Source organism: Aythya fuligula, unplaced genomic scaffold (assembly GCF_009819795.1).
Source record: "Aythya fuligula isolate bAytFul2 unplaced genomic scaffold, bAytFul2.pri scaffold_57_arrow_ctg1, whole genome shotgun sequence".
Classification (NCBI taxonomy): domain Eukaryota; kingdom Metazoa; phylum Chordata; class Aves; order Anseriformes; family Anatidae; genus Aythya; species Aythya fuligula.
Window position 1 is genome coordinate 34,744 of NW_022473993.1, and position 21,358 is coordinate 56,101.

A 21,358-nucleotide genomic window follows, 5' to 3' on the forward strand; every position below is an offset into this window, starting at 1 on the left:
GTCTCCAGCTTTGAAGAAAGTATGGCGATACTGAGGGGAAATGTCAAGAGAAGACGCTTTTCAAGGTACTGTATTTCTATATGTTCAATCTCTGTTCGATTTGTAGATTGAAAAGCAAGAGAGAAAGCATGTGCAGTGAGTTGTGGCCTGATAAACCTCCGGCTAAAATCAGCAGAGGCCTATGAGCATGCTGATGGCGTACCAGTAACTTAAAACTAGAGTCCCTCTTCTCAGTGAAAGTCTCCCGCTTTTCTAAAAAAAACTGTTTTTTTTTTTTTTTCCCAACCCCTTTGAGGTGTTGTTGTGGTTTAGCCCGGCCGGCAGCTAAACACCACACAGCCCTTCTGCAACCCTCCCACCTCCCTCTCTGGAATGGGGGAGAGAAATGGGAAAGTGAAGCCCACGAGTTGAGATAAAGACAGTTTATTAAGACAGGAAAATAATAATGATGATGATGATGATGATGATGATAGTACTGCTACTAGTAATGTGTACAAAACAAGTGATGTACAATGCAGTTGCTCACTACCCGCTGACCAGTGCCCAGCGTAACCCCTAGCAGCCCGGCTGCCCCGCCCTATCCATGGTGCAGCGTGTTGCCATAAGGCATAGAATTCTTTGGCCAGTTGGGGTCGGCCATCCTGAGTCTGTCCCCTCGCAGCTGTTGCTGTGCGCCGATTCTGATCGCCTAGTAGGACAGTGAGACACCGAAAGGTCCTTGGCTTGTTGTAAGTACTGCTCTGCAGCAATTGAAACATCGGGGTTGTATCAGCACTCTTCTAAACATCCTTTCACACATTCTAAGCCAAAACATAGCAACCTACCCGCTACTAGGAGGAGAACTAACTCTGTCCTAACTGAAACCAGGACATGTATCTTTTCCACTTGGGTGCTATTGCTCATAATTTTGAGAATTCAACATGAGCAAGCTAGGAAATGTGGGTACATACAGAACCGCGTGTATATGGCACGCAACAGACTTGGGATGTGGATCCTGCGTGAGGCCTACAGGCTTCTCTTTGTATACCATGGAGCACTGGCTTGTAAACATGGTGAAATTTCCCATCCTTGATGGGTCTAATACAACAAGTCTTTTCTCCCTTCTCTGCCCTGTCCTCTTTCTTAATGTAGGCAGTTGAGAAAGCCAAAATTGGAACGAAAAAAAGAATATAACACAGGTAAGTGGCTGTAAGTCCCCGGGATACCTATTTGTGCTGGTTACTGAAGAGGATGGCACTTGGTCACTCCATGGCTTTCATTTGGCCCCAAAGCCTTCTGTAGTCAGCTGAATTCACTCCTCAGTGACTTTTCTGTGAAGAGAGGTAGGTGCAAATAGGAGAATTTATGAATTCCTTGGGGAGGGAGCAGTGTGAATTGCAGCTTGGTAGGCACAAAGCAAACTGTTCTAATTGTGCAAAGTAAATCGATACTTGAAAAGTTCAAACTTAGTTTTATAGCTGGCAAGCACAAAAGTAAACCTTAGCTGTGATCCTAGCAGCACAGTGGTGTAGCTCTTCCCTTCCCCTTGTCCTCTTGGCTCTTTTAATGACAGTGCAAGCAACCAACCTGTGCCAAAGGGTGCTGTATGGCAAACAATGGGCAGGCTTTTTTCTAAAAAGCACGAGTTTGAGTTATGTGGTGTTTGGGTGTTTCTCTTGAAACGATTCTTCCCTCCTTGAGCTGTTAGAACCTAATGCAGGAAATGGAAGTGCTGCATGCATAAACAGAGTAATCAAACATACACCTCTTAGGAAGAGGCTTGCAATGTCATAGTGTTTGTTTTGAGCACTGTTAGATACAGTTTGACATGAATGGAGTGAAAACACCTTAGAGAAAGGTGTTGATTGTTCTCACTTTTCCAAGACAGAAATAACTGTAATGGAGGAGTTTCCCTCCTGCATGGAACAAAAGTTGCACGTTTGTTTTTGTCTGGCTAGCTTTCAGTCTCTTTAAAAATTTCCCTACAGGTCCCAGTTTTAAGTAGACAGTTTAAACGTGCAGAGCGATAAAGAAGTGGAATGCAGTGGTTGTGACACCAACTTCTGATCTGAAATGTAAAGAAAACTCAATCCACTTCAGGGTGCCTTTTTTGTTTGTCTGTTTCCATTTTACAAGAGCAACGGTGAAATAAGGAGAATCCCATCTTCACTGTTTCAAAAGACTTTGTTTCTGCGTTTCAGTCACCAGAACATTGAGGAGTAGAGCTGGTGCAAAAACTGTGAGACGAGTCCACGGAGAAAACAGGGACTTGGAGCTGCGCCGCAGCTGTAGAGTCGGACACAGTCGGTACTCGACTACTAACTCGTCCATTCTATTTGACAAACTTATGACAAAGTAAGTCATCTTTTCTTGCAGACCTCTTAGAATGATCTTTCTTAGCAAGCCTTTGCACTATGGCATGATGTTGGCCTCGACTTGCTCTTTATTTTGACAGCAAAGAGGTATGGCTGCTCCTGGCATTTCCTTCCTGTTTACAGGGAGACACCGTTACCTGGCTAGATAAACAGATTTTCTTGAAGGTGCTATTTCAGCATATAAGAATTGATTTAAAAAACAACCAACAACAACAACAACAACAAAAGTGCTTCATGGCTTGCTAGTTTTGTAATCTCACATTTCTCCAGGAATACTTAATTTGCTGCATTTCATCATTACACTCGTCAGCGCTGCTGATTCTGGTTTATCACTATTTGCATTGCAAATCTCCTTGTCCAAAGCTTAAACTGATGTATGCACTGCTTGAAAACAAAACCTGAAGTTGCAGAGCAGAAGACTCAAGTCATTATGTTAGCAGCTGTGTAACCATACTGCTTTCCAAGCATAAGATGTCCAGCTTATTTTGTTTCTATGACGAGTTTAAATGGCTCCCGTTAAGCAAAGATGTCCCCACACTGATACTTACTATTAAGCAAGGATTCCACCTCCTTTGGCTGAGGTCTGCTCCCTTACTCACATTGGAACATTCATCCAAGTAGCTTGCAATTCCACACTCTCGGGGGAAAGTCCATAGAATAGAAAAGGTTCCTCCAGTCTCTTCCTCAGCCTTTTTTTTGAAGCATGCAATAAAGCAAAACATTCACAGGCTGCCCTTCCATGCAAAACAAGGCAAATTAGTAAGACAGGAGCCACAAAACTGATTGTCCTTTAAAGTTAAAATGAGATTTGAAATAGATCGAGTTAGCAAGTGTTGTAAGTCTGTAGCTAAGTCTGGTTTTGCCAATGCAGCACAATTCCCTATCACGTAGCCAGAGCTGCTTCTGTAGCTCCAAGAAGCAAAACTGCTTTGACAAAATACTGTGTCATCAAAGCATTCGTTGGCTCAGTAGGCACGGCTCAGGTTCAACAAGTTTGTGAAAAAATGAGTACTAACAGAAGCAGCAGGGTCCAAAGAAACACTTTATGTCCCCACTGCGAAATGAGGGGCTTTACCTTGAGTGTTATGCACACTGTCAATAGAAAAGCACTGTAACAGAATCTGCCACGGCAGTTTGCATGTTACTGAAAGACCATCAGAGTGGGACTGCAGCAAGATCATTGCGAAGTTACAAAAAAAACCATGTGGGGGTGGGAGTTTAGTTGCGTTCGATAACACAATCATAGATAAAGATTTTGGTCTTAACGTAAAAGTAAGGATGTCTACTGATCTCTTCAACTCCAACAACTGAAGCCCAAGTCTGAAAAATCGCCTTTAAGAATGCAAAGAAAATATTTAACTCTTCTGTATGTTCATACTTTGCTATCAAGCAAAGGAATGAATGCTGATGCCTTAACTATGTAGGGCTGTAGCTTACAGAGAGACTACACCTTCCTGTTTTTTTCCCTTTAAAAACGTTAAATGCACGTGAAATTATTTGGGGGTGTTTTCACATGCAAAGCCTAATGCAGTGCATGCAAGCCCTGTCATCTTCTTCGTCTAGTAGTGTCGCGTTAAGGGGTGTAGCCGATTGACCGTCATGGGTCCCGTCGGATTCAGGGTGCTGAACTATCACGGTCACGGATTCACCAACAACGCAGTACGGCCTCGCTCTAGTCGCATTCAAGGAGAACTCTCACAGCTAGGAAGAATGCAATTAAGTGCAATTTCTTACGGCGACAGGTACACAGGTTCTTTGGATTGTCAGTGATAAATTCACTGTCTGCAAAAGCAAGCTAGCATGCATGAAATGCACAGGTACACAGCCTAGGTATTAAGACATTAAAAAGCATCAAAACTCTAGAGATTTCTAAGATTCCACAGAGACGCCTGGTATAAGCAAGCGTTCAGATCTTACCCCACGGCGTCCCAATGGAGTGGGGGTGGGGGAGTGAGAGGCTCAGCCTGTCGAGTGATGTCAGAAGGAATCCTTCCTGATAGTATCTTCCCTAACATCCCCTTTCTCTTAAAGCAATTGATATTATTTTCTATCTTTAAGGTGGAGCTTGAGTGACTCTAGTCATGCATATCTTGGTTGTGCTTGGTAGAAATGATCTCACTTGCGTTTAAAGGTACAGGCTCTGAGAAATTCCGAGGGCGTGCTCAGTGAGGGGTGGTTGCACCTTGGAGGCGGGTAGCTTTTGGGATGGAGGTGTGCTTATGATGCCTAGTCGCTTAAGGCGATTACTCCACAAGTAGTAACTTAGTGTTGATTTAACTACAGCATATCTAAACATAAGGATGTTAGTATGGAAGAAGCCGATGAAACCAGTCCTTAAATCTTACTACTTTTTGTGCATGAGCAGACTGGCGTGAGTTTTAGCTATACTGGCAAATATCAAACCACACCTGTGTCGTCCCAGAGCTGGGAAAAAAAAAAAAAACAAAACCAAGGAAATGTTGAAGCAAATAGGGAGGCCTGTAGCTTGTGCAGTCTTTTAGCTGAGAAAATAAAGAAGGAGAGAGACAGGTAGCCTTGAGCTAGCAGAAGCAAGGAAGAGAAGGGCTAAAAGGGAAAAAACAGGAAGGAGAACACCAGCTCCAGACTGACCTATAGTAACCTTTTTCTCATTAAGGGTCATTAGCACATTAAAAATCACACCTGTCAAAATGCTAATCTATGCTAATGTGGGATTCGGTGTGTGTCCCCCCTCTCCTGTTCCCCCTCCCCCCCGGTATTCCTCTGTAATGCACAAGCTCAGTGGAGATAAGTTAGGTGAGCTGTAATAACCAATCCAAAGGAGCCAAAGAGAGAGTTTTCACAAGTTTCCTGTGTATAAATGACGGTGATTCGAGTCAGAGGTGTGCTTGCTTTGCGAAAGATGGCCAAGTACCTGACTCTGCAGAGTTCTATAAGTAATTATATAATTAAAAGACCTTCGTGTGCATTCCGACTCTGGGTGCTTATTGGCGCGGTGCACTCTGCACGAACCTGCAGACAACATCTGTACTCAGTGTCATGCCTACAGACAACCCTCTGCTGTTTATTTATTCCTGCATATTTTTCTGTGCATTCAACACAACCCCTTTGGCACAACTAGTTAACCACGTAGCTGCCAGTCCACCACTCAGTTGCACTTGTGAAGAGGAAAAGCTATTTCCATCTACTATAGGAGCACATCCTCTAAATGCAAGCTTCACTCAGCTGGTCATTTACTGCAGGACAAGATTTGAAAAGTGTTGTTGAGTTCTGGGTTTCCTGCTTACAGGAAAAATTAAGTGCTAGATCGCCCTCTACTCCGCTTTGTCTGCTGCATTTAATGAGATAAAACTGATTTTGTTTGCTCCTCTGTTTATGGACAATGAGCTGAAGGAACAGGTACAGCACATTAGCCTGGAATGCCTTCCCTCCCAACCAAAGTAAACTGGAGCTGTAACTAACACAAGCAAAAGCAAGGCTTCTGTGTTTTCAGCTGAATAAAGTTCCAACAAAATCATCCTCTGGGATTTGAAGCTTACTTCACATGACATGCCAACGACTCTTTTCCCTCTATTGTAAAGCGGATCCCTGCTGTTAGTTGCTCTAGAAGCAAAGGAATCGTCGGTTTGGTTACCAAATAGCCGCTTCTGCAAACGAGAAGTGTTGTGCTCTCTCTTCCCTTTGAATGACTCCACACTTCTCATCAGCTACTGGATTGCTGACCTAGAATCAGAGAACATCCCAAGGTGGAAAGGACTCCCAATAATCACCAAGTCCAACTCGTGGCTCCACACAGGACCACCCCAAAGTGAGACCCGATGTCTGAGAGCATTGTTCAACACTTGTTGACCTCCGTCAGGCTCGGTGCCATGAGCAGTGCCCTGGGCAGCTGTCTCAGTAGCCAGCCACCCCCTCAGCGCAGCACCTGAGGCGCACGGGGCTCGGCGGGGCGGCCCGGGAGGGGAGGACGGCGGGGCGAAGTGGCAGCTCCCTCAGAGCCGTCTCCCCGCCGCCTCGGCCTGCATGTCGTGGCTTTTTCGTGTCGGGGCTTTTTCATGTCGTGCCCTCGGTCTCTCGCCGTGGGTGAGATGCTGCTCCCCAGCGCGGACCCCTTGCGCGCGGGGCCTGCCCGCGGCGGCGGCGGGAGGGAAACCCCAACCCCAAAGCCCTCCCGGCAGGGAGAGCTCGGGGTGAGGGCCGATCCGGCACCGACAGTAAACACACGCCGGAGGAAACGCTCTGGTTTTAGCCATGAGCAGCGCGGCCAGGTTCAAAAGGCGTCACGCTGGAGCTCCGAGTTCGGCGGCGTTCCGAGGCCGTTGTGGCGGTTGTGGAGACGGCCCCGGCTGAGGTGGCTGCTGCTGTCGCTGCTGTCCCCTCTGTCCCTGCTGTTGCCGCTGTTGCCGCTGTTCCCGGACCTTGGAGACCCCCGGCGGCTCCCTGTGCCAGGCCCTGTGGCCCCGGGGAGCTGCCCGCCGCCTCGTCGGCCAGCCCGGCAGCAATCCTGCCAGCACAGAATAGCCCACTGCGTTTCAGGGTAAAGTGACGATTAATTTCTATTTCCTGGCCTGGGTGCTGCTTTCTTCTTTAAGGAAGCTTCAAGGTTAAAGGTTCAACTCAGTTATGTCAGGGTTCAACTCCGTTTCGTGAAGGGGCTCTTGTACGAAAGCTTAAGCTGGGATTGACTCTCTGCTAAGCGGAGGCCAAACGTGGACCTACTGAGAAGCAGGTCCTAAGTGATAACATTTTCTAAAGAGACTGCTAAACACATCTGAAGAGTGCTGCTGCAGAACTCTGAATGGGGGGATAGCAACTGTCTTAACTGATCTGGAATCTTGAATTTACTTTTCAATGGACAAGAGGTGTGTCTCTCAAGGCAAACAAAGAGAGGAGTAACACCCTCTCTTGTCACTCATGTCAACATAAATTTATGCTCAGAGCGTAGGTGTAGGAACAGCATCGGTATGTATATGGAACACCGGGAGAGGAAGCTCTATCAGTATTTACAGTTTTTCTACTTTTCTTTTTTTCTTTTCTTCTTTTTTTCTTTTTTCTTTTTTCTTTTTTTCTTTTTTCTTTTTTTCTTTTTTTCTTTTTTCTTTTTTTCTTTTTCCCTTCCCTTCCCTTCCCTTCCCTTCCCTTCACTTCCCTTCCCTTCCCTTCCCTTCCCTTCCCTTCCCTTCCCTTTTTTTCTTTTTTCCTTTCCTTTCCTTTCCTTTCCTTTCCTTTCCTTTCCTTTCCTTTCCTTTCCTTTCCTTTCCTTTCCTTTCCTTTCCTTTCCTTTCCTTTCCTTTCCTTTCCTTTCCTTTCCTTTCCTTTCCTTTCCTTTCCTTTCCTTTCCTTTCCTTTCCTTTCCTTTCCTTTCCTTTCCTTTCCTTTCCCCCCAGTATTGTTTTTCTGTTCTCCTTCTCACTGCAGTCTTGATTTTGTTTCTCGTCCCTTAAGTATGTTTCCAATGTGTTGCTGAAACATTTTCCCTTTCAATCTTAAAAAAGGAGCTGTCACTGGTGAAGATCGGAGCTTATCCCTGAGCCCAGGAGCTGTCACCTTAGTCTTCCAATCGGACAAGGACGACTTCATTTCTCATGTAAATGCATTTGTCAGGTTTGCGTATTGTTTTTTCAGGAATGGAAAGTGTGTATAGAATGGATTTAAAATCAATTTTAAATGTAAAATGTCAAGGCAAAAAAGTTCTAATTACAACCTCTGCACACAATTTGCCAGCTGTGGGACTAGGAGTTTTCTTATTTACTGTGTTTTGTTTAACGTGTCTGAAGTTTAATGGACAGCAATCAAGGCGTGCTAGAAATCTGAAAGCACTTTATGCTTTGTTCTCTCCGTCATTTTGGTATAACAAACTAGCTTATGTTTTAAACCCTCCATGAGGTTAGTGGTTTCCCTAAAGGTAACAAGTCCCTGTGTGCTACAGTAAGACAGTAACAAAACATGAAGTATAGAAGTTCATCCTGTCATTATTCAGCTTCTGCCTATGGACACACAACTACGCTCATTTAAAGCGGTATCACCTTGAAACCTAATCAGCATTTTAAAAAGGACTTTGTAGCAGTTATTGGCTTTTGTCCTGGAGGGCTGAGGTTTGTTTTGTTTTGTTTTACATTCAGCATTTCCGTTTCTAGCTTACATTCCCCTGTTGTTTTGCATGAGGAAAGCGTGCAACTTTAGAAAGGAGAACGGAAAGAGCTGCTTTTTAGTCTAACTTTTCAGTTTTTCGTAGGAGTTTTAAATGTGGTAGGAGTAAAACACCAGAAGTACTGCTGCCAAAGTTATATTCAAACTCGTCTTTCTTGGAGAAGCAGAAGAAGCCCAGGGAGAAATGAATTTGCAAACATGCTCTTCATGCTCTCCTTTCCCAAGATTTCTCTGAGATATAGCCCATCCTCTGTGGGTTTTGAGGTATATGGTTCCCAGGAGTGAAAAGGAGGGCCAAACATCTCTCCTCTTGGATCTCAGCATGCCAGGGCTTTAGTGTACTGCCACTTACAGCTCCGCTTTTTCACCTGGAAAAAGCGACCGCATGATGTAGACTGAGGAGCCCTCACAAATTAACTTGCCGTCACCAAGTGACGCCCATGAAAGGTGTATTTAAAAGCTAGGCTCATTATAGAATCACAACAAACCCCTCATGACTGGTGCAGTAGACAGTGAGGTAGAGGGCGAGCCCTGGAAAGACAGAAGAAAAGTAGCAGTGAGTTCTGGGTACCTTTGTGCAGACGAAACAGAAAAACGCAGGCAGTGAAGTAATAGTGTTCCGTTACTAATGCCAGCAATAGATAATTGCAACAATTATCTATTAGATCATAGGTACTAATTAACAGATAATTGCGCAACTCCGGAAATCAATAAATAACTGATTCCCCTCAGAGAATGTCTTCTACATTTTTATATTAAAAAGACTCCAGAGTTGTAATGGATTAAAATCCTACGGAAGGGAAAGAAATGGCATCAGCCACTAGTTCTGCAGAAGCGAAAAGTAATACTGATAGAGTTTAGATGGAAATTTTCACTTTGTGTGTTTAGTTTGGGGATTCTTTTTAAATCATTCATACCAGCGATTTAGTTCTTAAGGCTGTTTCTTTGAGATTAAGTGACAGGACTTCTGTTACTCTTTTCTTCTTGGAATGCTTCTTGATATTCTTACGTCAGCCAGAACTTCTGTCTCTGTCGCAGATGTGAACAATGACCGTAGCTAAGAAGCCCAAATCTTCAAAGCCTAAAAAGCCCTCTTCAAGGCGGTCTGGCAAATCCAAGAAACCAAGTCCTAAAATACTGATGTCACGCACCGCCAACTGGGGCCGGATAGTGCCTGCAGAAGATTCAAGCCAAGTCTCTGTGGCCCAAGGACGTGGAGGTGCTATTTACTGTAGATCATCTGAAAAATCTAAGGCTTTTGCCCCAAGAGATCTAAGTAAGTGTGCGTTCTATCCTGCCTCCATTGTCTTCAAAGCAAAAGTAGAAAATGCAGTTCTTACTTGTTGCACTGATAGAGAAGGGGACTACTGTGAACAAAGACTTCAAAAGCGAATCCCCTAAGGCAACTGAAGTGACTGATGTTACAGAAATTAATTTTGATATATTTACAGTCAACAGAGAAATATGGGGAGCTTTTTGTAATGCACAGATTCCTCCATGTCTTTTCTGTTTTGCAGAGAAAAGTGTTTGATTGTTGCTATTCACAGCTTCCATTTTTCACAGGTTTTTTGAAGGATAACATTGCTCAGGAAAAGATCTGGTATCTGTAGGGGTACCGTCATTCCTAGTTCCTAGTTTTTACGTTTTTACCGTATAATTTCAAGTCTAAGTTTGTGGTTTAAGTTATAATAAGGAAAAAAACAGTAGTTGAGTTAATCAGGTTAAAGATTATAGATGGAGAGGAACTTGGCATTAGGTGCTACAAACAGAATGGCAGTTAGCCTTGCCTTAGAAGAATTAAAATGGTTGACTAAAGTTGTTTGTTTTTTGTTTTTTTTCCCCAAAACATTGTGTTGACCAGCCAATTTGAATTTGGTGGTATTAAAGCTGTCTGCAATAAGTTTTTCTGGTTTGGATTGTAGCTAGCTCCTCTAGGTGCTCCTGCAGAATAGTATTTTTTTAAATACCTTTCTTCGAAACAAACAAACAAGATCTCTTTTTAAATTTAACTTTCTTGCAGTCGTTAATGATGGAATTGCTCCGCCACAGAGCATTCTTTTTCCACCTGAGAAGATTTGTATGGATTGGCGAGAAACACAAAGTGTTGGAGTTGGCCTGTACAATCTTGGCAACACATGTTTTCTTAATGCTACTCTGCAGTGTTTGACCTACACACCCCCACTTGCCAATTACATGCTTTCTCTTGAGCACAGCCAGTCATGTGAGTACTTTCTAACAGTATTTTGAATCTGTTGGATAGCTCTGAAGGTGAAAGAACAGCAGTGATTCTGTGAGATAAGCTTATTTGCCTGATTTTACCTGTAGCAGCTGGCTTTGAGCACTGTATTAGCAGTGGGCTCCGAATAGCATATGGAGTGCAATTAATGCACCATGGTTTATTTATTTAGTTAGTTATTTGTTTGTTTGTTTGTTTGTTTATTAAAGGATCATTTATTGCTTCATGGGAATAATGAAGTGCATTGGACAGTAATGCATTTAGTAGTAATTTTAGAGAGTAATACATTTTGCAGCCTGTGGAGTTCACATTCCTGTCAGCCTTTACAACTGCGACTTTGCAGTAGTCTTTTAGATTTCTCATCACAAAATGCATTTGAATACAGGCTTAGTGGATATTTTTCTTCTGTAAAGTTGTGTGAAATGAAATGTTACAAGACTGTTGGGACATTGGCATCTTGGGAGAATAGAATGTAGCAAGGAGAGTGGATATTGTATCTATAGTTTAAATTGTACTTAGATGTTTGTAGGTATGGATATTTCGCTGGACTGGGATGCTTTGTTCTTTCACTCTTCAGGTCGTGAACAAGATTTTTGCATGATGTGCACGATGGAGACTCACATTAACCAGGCCCTGCGTTGCACTGTTGATGCCATCGAGCCTACGCATGTTATCAGTAATCTCAGTCGTAAGTGGCTTCAGATGTGTTTCTTTTCGATAGCTTGTAATCTTCAAATAATTATTTGATGTGTCTAAGTGGTTTTAACACTCCAATGAAGAGAGATTTTAGAAATACAAGAATGATTTCATTTTTAAATGAGGTCAATACTATCATCTTCTTATTTAGGAATAGGACAACATTTCCGTTTTGGCAGTCAAGAAGACGCACACGAGTTCTTGCGCTATACTGTTGATGCTATGCAGGAAGCGTGCTTGAACGGAAGCACCGAGTAAGCATAAACAAGTTCACTTTCATACATTCTCTAGCACCTTCTAGTCCTTTATTTACTCTCAGAAATGATCTCTAGCACCTTTTAGTGCCTTATTTACTATCAGCAACGAAAGTCTACATCATCCTTGGTTTTCATCAAACTCTTTGAAGAGTTAACTCTGTGCCTTAAATCTTCTGAGGTCTGATTATAATTTATTTCCAGATTGGACAGATCTTCTCAAGCTACCACCATCATTCATCAAATATTTGGAGGATTTCTAAGATCGAGAGGTACTTGAAAAAATATTCCTGTCCTTAGAACTGATCTGTGTCTTTTGTCGGTAGTAAAGCAGTCTGTAGTTTGTCTAAAGTAGTATCTGTCAACAACTTGAATTTGGACAGTTAGTCTCCTTCACATAATGTTAAGCATTTATATTTTGCTTCCAGTGAAGTGCTTGAATTGCAAAGCAGTTTCGGATACGTATGAGGCATTTCTTGATATCACTTTGGATATAAAGGTAAGATGTTTTCTAAATATAATTCATGATGTTTAAGTACATGCATAACTTTCTAAATTAAACTTGTTTAACTTAAAAAACCAAACCACATATAATGTTAAAACGTAAGAGCTTGGTGGTGCTAAGGAAGTGGATTGGACTTTGTCCTTCCGTGGAACCCATGTAAATAGTCTCCACATTTGCATTGGGTTTAAGGGGAAAGAATTCTCTTTCTGCAAAAATTATAATGCTGTCATACTTCTTTGTTGTTCTACCTCAATATACATCTAATTGTTAGACTGATGAATTTGTCCCCAGTATTGATGACAAAGCACACTGTAGATGCTGTCTAGGCTACTGGAAAAGTATTTGTTCCAAAGTCAAATGCCTTCCAGGTGAGGTCAATGCTGAGCATGCTCTTTCTGCCTCCTTCTTCACAGTGCTCCTAGTAGATCGCTTGAGTATGTTAGTAAGATTCTCTTATAAACTACTAGTATGTCTCTGGAATTTTGAATTACGGTGACTTTGCGCTCTTCTTTCTCGCTGCTCTAGGCGGTTTCGTCTGTTAGCAGAGCTCTGGAACTCTTTGTGAAACCTGAAGAGCTGGATGGAGAGAATTGCTATAAATGTAGCGAGTAAGATTTTGACGAATTAGGTCTTAATCCTAGATGTCAGTTTTCTATGTTGCATGACTCTGTTGGACTACCTCTAAACTTTGGATCTACTTACAAGTTTTGTGGAAGTTTATAAAAGACTTGGATTTTTGTTTCTTTGGAGGGGGGAAGTCTTGTTCATAGGCATTCCCTATGGGTTTGCAATTCTCTGGCTTGTATTTTGCCATCAGAATTCAAAAAGAGCTACTTTTGTTCTTTCTATTTATTAGCTCTCGACAGTACTTTTCTTGATGTAAACTGCCCAGTTTCCGTTGTTCTCTGGGCTAGTGGCTAATTTTCACTGCTTACACCGTAGGTCCTACCTTGGAGCGGGCAATGTGTCAAACTGAACTATTTTGTTTCAAAGGATGGCAGATGGTTTCAGTGTCTTTCCAGACAAGCTCAGTACATGAAGACTTCCTACTGTTAAATGTCTCCCTCCTGTAGAATGACCATGTGCTTCTGTTGTATTTTTGATGTTGATAGTGGACCTATGTTGGAGATTATTTGCAATTTCTAGCCCTGGGGACCAAGGCTCTCTCGTTCCGCTTTCAGTATTTGTATTTCCCTTAAAGCTGAAAGAATGTATCCAGGATTGGAGTTCAAATAGCCACTTTTGTAGACCAAGAAATGGTACCTTGCCATCCAACCTGGTCATACCCTTTTGTGAGAGATTCCTGTTCCCGCTATGCTCTGAGTTGTTGGGAAAATTTACCTTCTTCTGTGTATTAACAAACCTGACACGCAGTGCATGGGTTTATGAAAAGAAAAAAGACCAACCTATTATGCAAGTAAATATCATTCAAATAGCATAGGCATGCGTGAGACATTAAAAGGAGTTTGTTTTGGGGGCGAAAAAAGAAGATGCCTTCAAACACTTCTCTCTGCTTGTTTTTAAGGTGTAAAAAGATGGTTCCTGCGTCCAAGAGATTTACCATACACCGTTCTTCCAAGGTTCTCACAATATCACTGAAAAGATTTGCAGATTTCACAGGTGGAAAGATCAACAAGGTATATTTACCACTGTAATGCAACTATATCATTGTGTAATGGGACATCCCCCAAAGCTGAAAGTTGTTAATATTTTCAGACAATAATTGTAGACTAACGACTATGGCTTATTCTTTCTCTTAATATCAATAAAGTTCCCGCTTGACAAGAAGCATATGCTTTCCTCTGAGAAGGCTGATTCATCAGGAAACAGTTCTCTGCAACTTCTAGTCTTAACCGTTGTTTATGGGAAGACTTATTTGTAGTGAATCAAGAAATATATTCTAGAAATATAAATTCTAGTCTGTGTTTTTTGGAAGTGTTTTTCTCTGGCTAGTCCACGAAGTACTCTGGGATAATTTTTCTATCTTCTTGGTGTCTCTTTAGGAGGTGAAATATCCGGAGTATTTGGACCTGAGAGCCTACATGTCGCAGTCAATGGGAGAACCACTGCTCTATGCCTTATACGCGGTGCTGGTACATCACGGTGTCAGCTGTCACTCAGGACACTATATATGCTATGTAAAGGTAGAAGTCAACAGCATTTCTAACAGGGTAAAGGTTGTGCTGGCAAACCAATTAAAGCATGACTAGCAGCTACTGTTTCTAGGGAAAAAGATTTCATTATATTTTTATTTGACATGTGTGTATTTTGTTCCTATCCGTGATTTCAATTGGAAAACGTGCAATTCACCTAAAGAAATCGTTGTCTTTATTTGCAGGCTGGTAATGGACTTTGGTATCAGATGAATGATGCTAAAGTAGTGCGTACTGACATTAAAAGAGTTCTTGGTCAGCAAGCTTACATACTTTTTTATATCAGGTAATAACAAATCTTAAAATGTGTTCAGAAGAGATTTACTTTCCTGTTATTGATATTTTTCTGTTTTGCAAGTGTTTTTCTTGCTATCCCAGGAGAAGATTATTATTTGTCTAATTCAGTTCTGTCTAACCTGAAATTCTCTGTGTCGTTTATTATCTTTTGTTGCTTGGCCTTAAACTGCAGCACTTGTGTAAATTGCTATCTATGTGTTATCTGTAGCTGGCTACTTTAGAGAAGGAGAGAAATGAAGGTCATCTGTGGTGTAAGAATGAATTATTGCTCTGCAAGTGATAGTCTTAGTAGGAAGACTGTTCTCTACTTTTCAGTCTGTAGTCTTGGCGAAGCCTTCTGTAGAGAAGGCTTCCATATCGTATGAGCTGTTCCTCTAAAATGATAGGATGGGATTTAATCCAAGAGTAGGCTGAAAGAAAAACTAAACTACGATCACTGCTCTTTTCTGAAGGCGCTATGATTTGACACTTGGAGAACGTGCGTTTTACTTGCCAGCACCATCTTATCCCTGTTCATTCCCTCCTGGTCAGCAGGGGGCTAATAGTAAGCAGGCTGGATTTCTGGGACCACGACTTCTTCCTCATATGATTAAGGTAATTCAGGGAAGCGGGAGGGCAGATAACGGCACCAAACTGCTAGTGGGTTTGGGGTTTGGTGTGGGGTTTTTTGTTTGGTTTTCGGCATCTTAGTTTTGTTTTCCTTCCCACGCTGCAGCTTTCTTCACAGCCCTCATGCTACAGCCAGAGTCATTCAAACAGTGGTTACTGCTAAATTGTGCAGCCATGCGACTCCATTACTTTATACCTCCAAGACAGCTTTCTAAAGCACAGAGAGCTACGCTCTTTGACAATTTAAGCAGAGTGTACTAATCCTCAAATCATTTAAAAGAGGACTTGTTTTTCCTATCCTCGTCACTTTAGCTAAGACAGGGAAAACTAAATGTCTTATTCCTGAGCACCAGAACAATTACTTCAGGCTTTTCAGGGTATGTTTAAAGGGGAAAATAAATATATTTGGGAATAGCAGCAGGTAATGTTAAGTTGCTTGGCTGGTTTTCAAAGATGATGTTAATTTGATACCAATCTGCAGTAAACCAAAAGCAGGAATTGAATACGCTTATTGGACTTGCATTTATCCTTAAAGGGCAGTGTGTTTTTCTTTTTAGGTGTTAAGACCATTTGTAGAAACACTCAGTAGGAGAGTTTTGTGTTTCAAAATGTTACATGCAGTGTTTGCGTTAATCCATCTTGCAATTTCTTCTTTTTAAATACAGAATTCAAGCCGTTTAAATGGAAATGGATCCATAAAAGAGGACGCAAAGACCACTGGTGTCACCCTAAAAAGGCCATCTTCAGCACCACCAATGGCCTGTGTTCAAAACCAGGCAATTACCAGGCCTTCAATGACTGATACGTCAAGAAAACAGAAGATCACCATCAGTATTCACAATAAATTGCCTGCTCGTCAGACTGTGTCACAGCCTGACTGTCTTAGCAGTGCTGTGGAGGATGAAGATCTCTACCAGGCTGTTCCTTCATCCACAATTACAAATTTGGTAATGCAAATGAAGCAAATGCAAACAAACAAAAAAGTTTCTGATGAAATTTTTGTGGAGCCAACAGTGAATGAAAATCCTAAACTCAGCTCTGATAACACAGTCCCTTATGGTGCAGAATCTTCAGGAAAATCTGAGGAGGAGTCAAAGGGCTTATTTCAAAGGAATTTGAAATGCAATGCAATGTCCTCTAATGGAATTTTGGTTGGAAAGGTAGTCCGTACATTGCAGCATTCCAATTCTTCCTGTCAGAATGCTGACAAAGGAAGATCCCAGCATGAGCTGCCAAAAACAGATTCACTAAATGGTGCTATTAGGTTAGTTAATGAATCTAAAGAAAACGGACTGAAACTTGATGATTCCACTTGCCGAGTTGAACCTGTTAAACCTTCTGAGATGTTCTTTTCTAAAACAAATGGATCGCTTGAAACATAGATTTGCTCCATCGAGAATTTCTCACCTACGATGTATTCGGGAGTGTTTATTGTGTTCCTAATTCAGGTGAAATACTGAGAAAACACAGCACACATGTGATCGTAAGACTTTGTGGTATTATCCCCTTAGAATTTGCAGACCTGAGCTTACATTAGAACTTGTCAACTTAAGCTCAGCTGAGATAAAAATTCCTAAGTTTCATAAAGTAGATTTTGGGGGGTGAGTTGGGGTTATCTTTGAAGTGTAGATAATGCATACAACTCACAGCGGTCTTGCTTACCATTTAATGGAGACATTCTGACAAGACTAGTCCTCAGTACTACTACAAATAGTATTTTTTTGTCTGCTGACTTGTGCGTTTTAATTGCAGATGCCTGGAGCTATGCCTTCAGTCAATCGAGAAGTCATCACGGAGTCCTTCACAGCCAGCCAGCTGAACAGCTTGTCAGAGGAAATGAGGTAAAATGAGCACAGTCTGATTAAGACAAGACTTTATGGAAGTTCGTTACAGTTTTATCTGTCTACTAATAGTATTTAATGGAAGGATTTAAATTAGTACAATTCCATACTGTGTGTCCAGTGTCACGAACAGAACTAATGATCAGCACTGAGCATATCACTCTGATGCAGGTTGGTGCCTCAAGGAGAACTTGTGTTCCTTTATAGAATGTTTTTCCATTTTTCTCCACTGTCTGGAGAAACACTGGCTGTTCCCCGCTCGCCCCTATGCCTTTTTTCTCAGAGCAGCAGGTGGAAGGAGACAGATGCGTTTGCTTTTTTAGTGCAATGGCTTCAGAAGCAAGAGGGGAAAAAGCACTTTCTCTGGGAGCTGAAGAAGGTGTCCTAATCACAGGAGAGGTTTCTAAATGGCATATCTTTGCGAGCGTTCCTGTAGTCCGGAGGTTTTTGTTTGTTTGTTTGACGTTGGAAGGTTTTACTCTTAATATTCACGTCCTTCAGCAGAAGTGAGAAATGGGTTTTTATTTTATGCAGTGTTGCGGAACCTCCGAAATCTCCTGGGAATGATGAATACCTCGCCCAGTACCAATGTGATGACCGTGGAGACAAGGAGAAAGCAAGAAGATCAAAAGAACGTGACCTCATTTCAAAAGAAAATGTTTTGTCCGGCAAAGAGTCTTGTGAGCCTGGTGAGAAATTGCGGCAAACTTCCTCTCTCAAGTCTGACACTGAATGTAGCTCTAACAATCTTTCTTCCTTAGCTATTGCAGATAGACGCCAAGATACAAAGGACAAGACTAAAACCACTGAGAAAGAGCATTACCGAAGCAAGAGGGAACATGCTCCTAGTGAAGAGAAGGAGAGTCAAAAAGCAGGTCCTTCCAGCAAGAGGAGGTGTTCTCAGAGCGTGGAATTTGTTGAGCAAAAGAGTCACAAGCAGGAGTACTGGGAGGGAAGCAGGTACAGATCTTTCCCTCGTGAAAGAAACAGCCCTGAGAATGGCAGAAGAGCAGTCAAATATTCAAAGTACAGATCTGGCAGCGGAGGAAGATCAGAACAAGGTAGCAATAGATACTACCGATCCAAAGGGGAAAGAAGTTGGAGCAGAGAAAGATACTATCGAGACGAAGCACGGAGATGGGAAAGATGTGGCTATTACAAGGATTACTATTCACCTCATGCGACAGGAGACAGTAGAGAGAGAAAGTTCTCTCACGGCGATTCAGCCTTTGACAGATCGACTGCAACTTACTACAGCAGGTCACATAAGCATTATCATTACAAAAGCGGATGGCCTCACGGTTCCCTCTTGAGAGAGGAAGATGTACGTCGCTTTAGCACACCCCGAGCAGACTTGCATCGTTGCTCGGTACCTCAGCAACATTCCAGAAGACATTCTCGTGAAAGACATGCGCTTCCACCTGTGTCAGCTCATTTGGAGAACTGTCGCCAGAAAAATGAAACAGAAGGAAACAGAAAAAGAAAATATACCCGTGCAGAAGGTAGTGAAAGTGAAATAGAAAGGAAAGACAGAAAGATAGAAAAGGAGCTTGTAGGTGGTGAAAAAAATGCAAAAATATCACAAGTTCTGGAAGAAACAGAAGTCTAAGGATAAAGATGGAGAGAAGGATTCCAAGTAAGCAAGGATTCCAGCATACTCCGCATTTTTTATCCTAATTCTTTTCTGGGTGCTTCTCATGTCTTCCTTTTTTTTTTTTTTTTTTTTTCTGGTAGTTTCTAAGTTCTTTAGATAGCACCAGCTGGCTGGGGATCATGTTGTTAGGTTGATCAGTGAAGACAGGAAAGCTCTTGCTGAATTGTGTCAGAGCACTAGCTTTGGACCACATAGTTCGAATCACATCCGTACACCATTCCAGATTAGGTTAAAAGATTTTTTCTGCTTGCACATATTCCAGAGCTAGCCGTTGTTAATGATCTGTGTACAAACCAGGACCTATGGTCCTTCAATCTGACGGCTTAAGTTTGCTGCATCTAAAGTAAGTTGCGTGTGCACAAAGCACCACAAAATAGCTGACATGCTGCAAATCATCACCTGTGGTAAAATAAATCAAGTTTCATATAGGCAACAAGTGCCACATCTTTTTTTCCCTTTTTAACTTGCATGTTTCTTTCAGACTTCATGATTTGTGTTTCTGTGCGCTCCACTTTGACAATGCCAATCGCAAGCGTAAGAAAAAGAAGAAAAAGGAGAAGAAAAAGAAGAAAAAGGAGAAACACCAGGAAAGCGAAAAGGCTCCTTGGAACACTTAGATCCTCGTTTCCAGAAGATAACGCGGGAGAAGAAGGAAGAATCCCATCCTCCAGATGGCTCTTCATGTCAGTAATGCAGAAGTGAGAGCAGTAAACAACCTTACAAGGAAGGGAAGACTTCCAGTGCAGGCGAAAGCAAGAAATACTGCTCCATCGCATCCAACGACTATACTAAAGGTAAGCGGCCGCAGCGTGTGTGAGGAATTCCTTTTATATTAATCTCGAGATTATTTCAAACAGTCTTGAAGTGCTTGATGACTTAACAGTCTGCAGATTTATTATCAAATCAAAAAAAAACCCCACTTGGTAGACTATTTTTTTCCCAGTTTTGAATGGCCACTAGGAAAGAAGGCCTGAAATAAAGAGGTTAAAGGCAAATGGTTTTCTTTTCATTTGGTTTGATGATGAAGTGGCAAACAAGAGGAAGAGTTGCAAGCTCCCTTCTTAAATTCAGTCCAGCCAAGTAGGAAAAGTAAATGTGGACAGCTGTATCTTGGCAAAGAAGATAGTAGGGAGCAAGGAGGTTCAGCAGTCAAGATGGAAGGTGATGCCATGAGGCTTAGAGGCTAGTAATGTTCTAATGAACATGGCCAAGTCTTGCGCTGGGCAGCCTGCTTGGGTCCAAAGCCTGCAGTCCTCCCCAAGATGTCGGCGAGGGGCTGGTGAGCCGTTGGGACGGAACCCCCGTTGCCCGGGTTCCCCAAGCAACCGCCCCACTCTCCAGCCACCATGGCAGGTCCAGCAGCCGGCTCCCGCTCCTCCCGGGGCTGCGGCCCTGCTGGCGAGCCCAGCGCCCCAGAGCTCAGCCCAGCGCCCTTTTTCCCACAGAGGGTTTCCCCAGACGGCTTCCGCGGCTTGCGCAGACGCAAAACTCCCCCTTCGTCGTCCCAGCCGTGCCGCCAACGGTGGCTGCCTGGCTGCTGCCCTCCCTCCCCGGAGCGACGGCGCTGCCCTTGCAGCCCCCGCAGGTACCCACCCTCCCCTCCGCGCTGCCCCAGGCCACCGTCTGGCACGTGGTGCCGGGGGTCCAGGGGCAGGTGCTGCAGCTCCCCGCCGGGGTGCAGCTGCCACCTGGGGGGCACCTCCCAGCCCAGGGGCACCACCTGCAGCTTGGGCAGCTCCCCGCCGGGGGGCAGCTCCCTGCTGTGGGGCAGCTCCCCGCCGTGGGGCACCAGCTGCAGCTGGTGCAGCTCCCCGCTGTGGGGCAAAACCTGCAGCTGGTGCAGCTCCCCGCTGTGGAGCAAAACCTGCAGCTGGTGCAGCTCCCAACCATGGGGCACCAGCTGCAGCTGGTGCAGCTCCCCGCCGGGGGGCAGCTCCCCCACACCGCTCCTCCCTGTGCCCCCGTCCATCAGTGGGGACAGCCCATGGTGACGGGGACACTGGTACCCCACCATGCGCTGGGGCTGGGGCCCAGGGCCGTGCTCCATGGGGAGCTCCTGCACCCCGCAGGCACCTGCCTGTTGCAGGCCCCCGCCCAGCGCAACCCCCCGCCACCCCTCGTCCCGGGGCCTCCGCTGCGGGGGCAGGCGCTCCCCACGCCCCGCACCCTGAGCAGCAGCCGGGGGCAGCTGCCGGAGCCCTGCTTGCACGCCGTGGGGCTCAGCGAGGACCAGGGGCCCCCGCTGCCCGGCCCCACTGCCCCCAAGCCTGCCCAGGCTCCAAGGACCGCCAGCACCCAGACGGCGACGCCTGACGGTGAGTTTGGGGCTGGCACAGCCGGCCGCTGGGCGCCCCACACCCAGGGGCCATGGGAAAGCTGACATCGCCCGTCTTGGGGGATTTTCTTGCTTCGTCCTCAGCGGCGACAGCCCCGCAGGTGCCTGAGGAGCCCCCGCAGCTGCCCGAGCTGGGCCCTGATGCCTTTGCCGAGGCCTTTCCAGAGCTGGCAGGGGACAGCCAGCAGCTGCAGCACATGCAGGACGAGCTCCTGGCCGACCTGGACATCCCCATCCCCGGCATGGAGGAGCTGCTCAGCTGGCTCGATGCCGTGGAGCCCCAGGACGCCTTCCC

General features: G+C 44.1%; 1 protein-coding gene across 1 annotated transcript; it reads left to right on the forward strand.

Moving 5' to 3' along the window:
• The first annotated feature begins 5 nt into the window (after window positions 1–5).
• Window positions 6–20,333, forward strand: LOC116501639 (ubiquitin carboxyl-terminal hydrolase 42-like). The gene is given in 24 exon segments (XM_032207226.1): window positions 6–65; window positions 1,132–1,178; window positions 2,181–2,334; window positions 7,829–7,920; window positions 9,522–9,759; window positions 10,504–10,704; window positions 11,297–11,407; window positions 11,567–11,669; window positions 11,874–11,941; window positions 12,098–12,168; window positions 12,700–12,782; window positions 13,700–13,811; window positions 14,178–14,318; window positions 14,513–14,613; window positions 15,077–15,218; window positions 15,899–16,180; window positions 16,986–17,074; window positions 17,398–17,517; window positions 17,609–17,763; window positions 17,836–18,638; window positions 18,640–18,710; window positions 19,210–19,297; window positions 19,300–19,522; window positions 20,174–20,333. Coding segments are annotated over 19 exon segments (3,090 nt in total). The 5' UTR covers window positions 6–65; window positions 1,132–1,178; window positions 2,181–2,334; window positions 7,829–7,920; window positions 9,522–9,530; the 3' UTR covers window positions 19,420–19,522; window positions 20,174–20,333.
• Window positions 20,334–21,358: the final 1,025 nt, after the last annotated feature.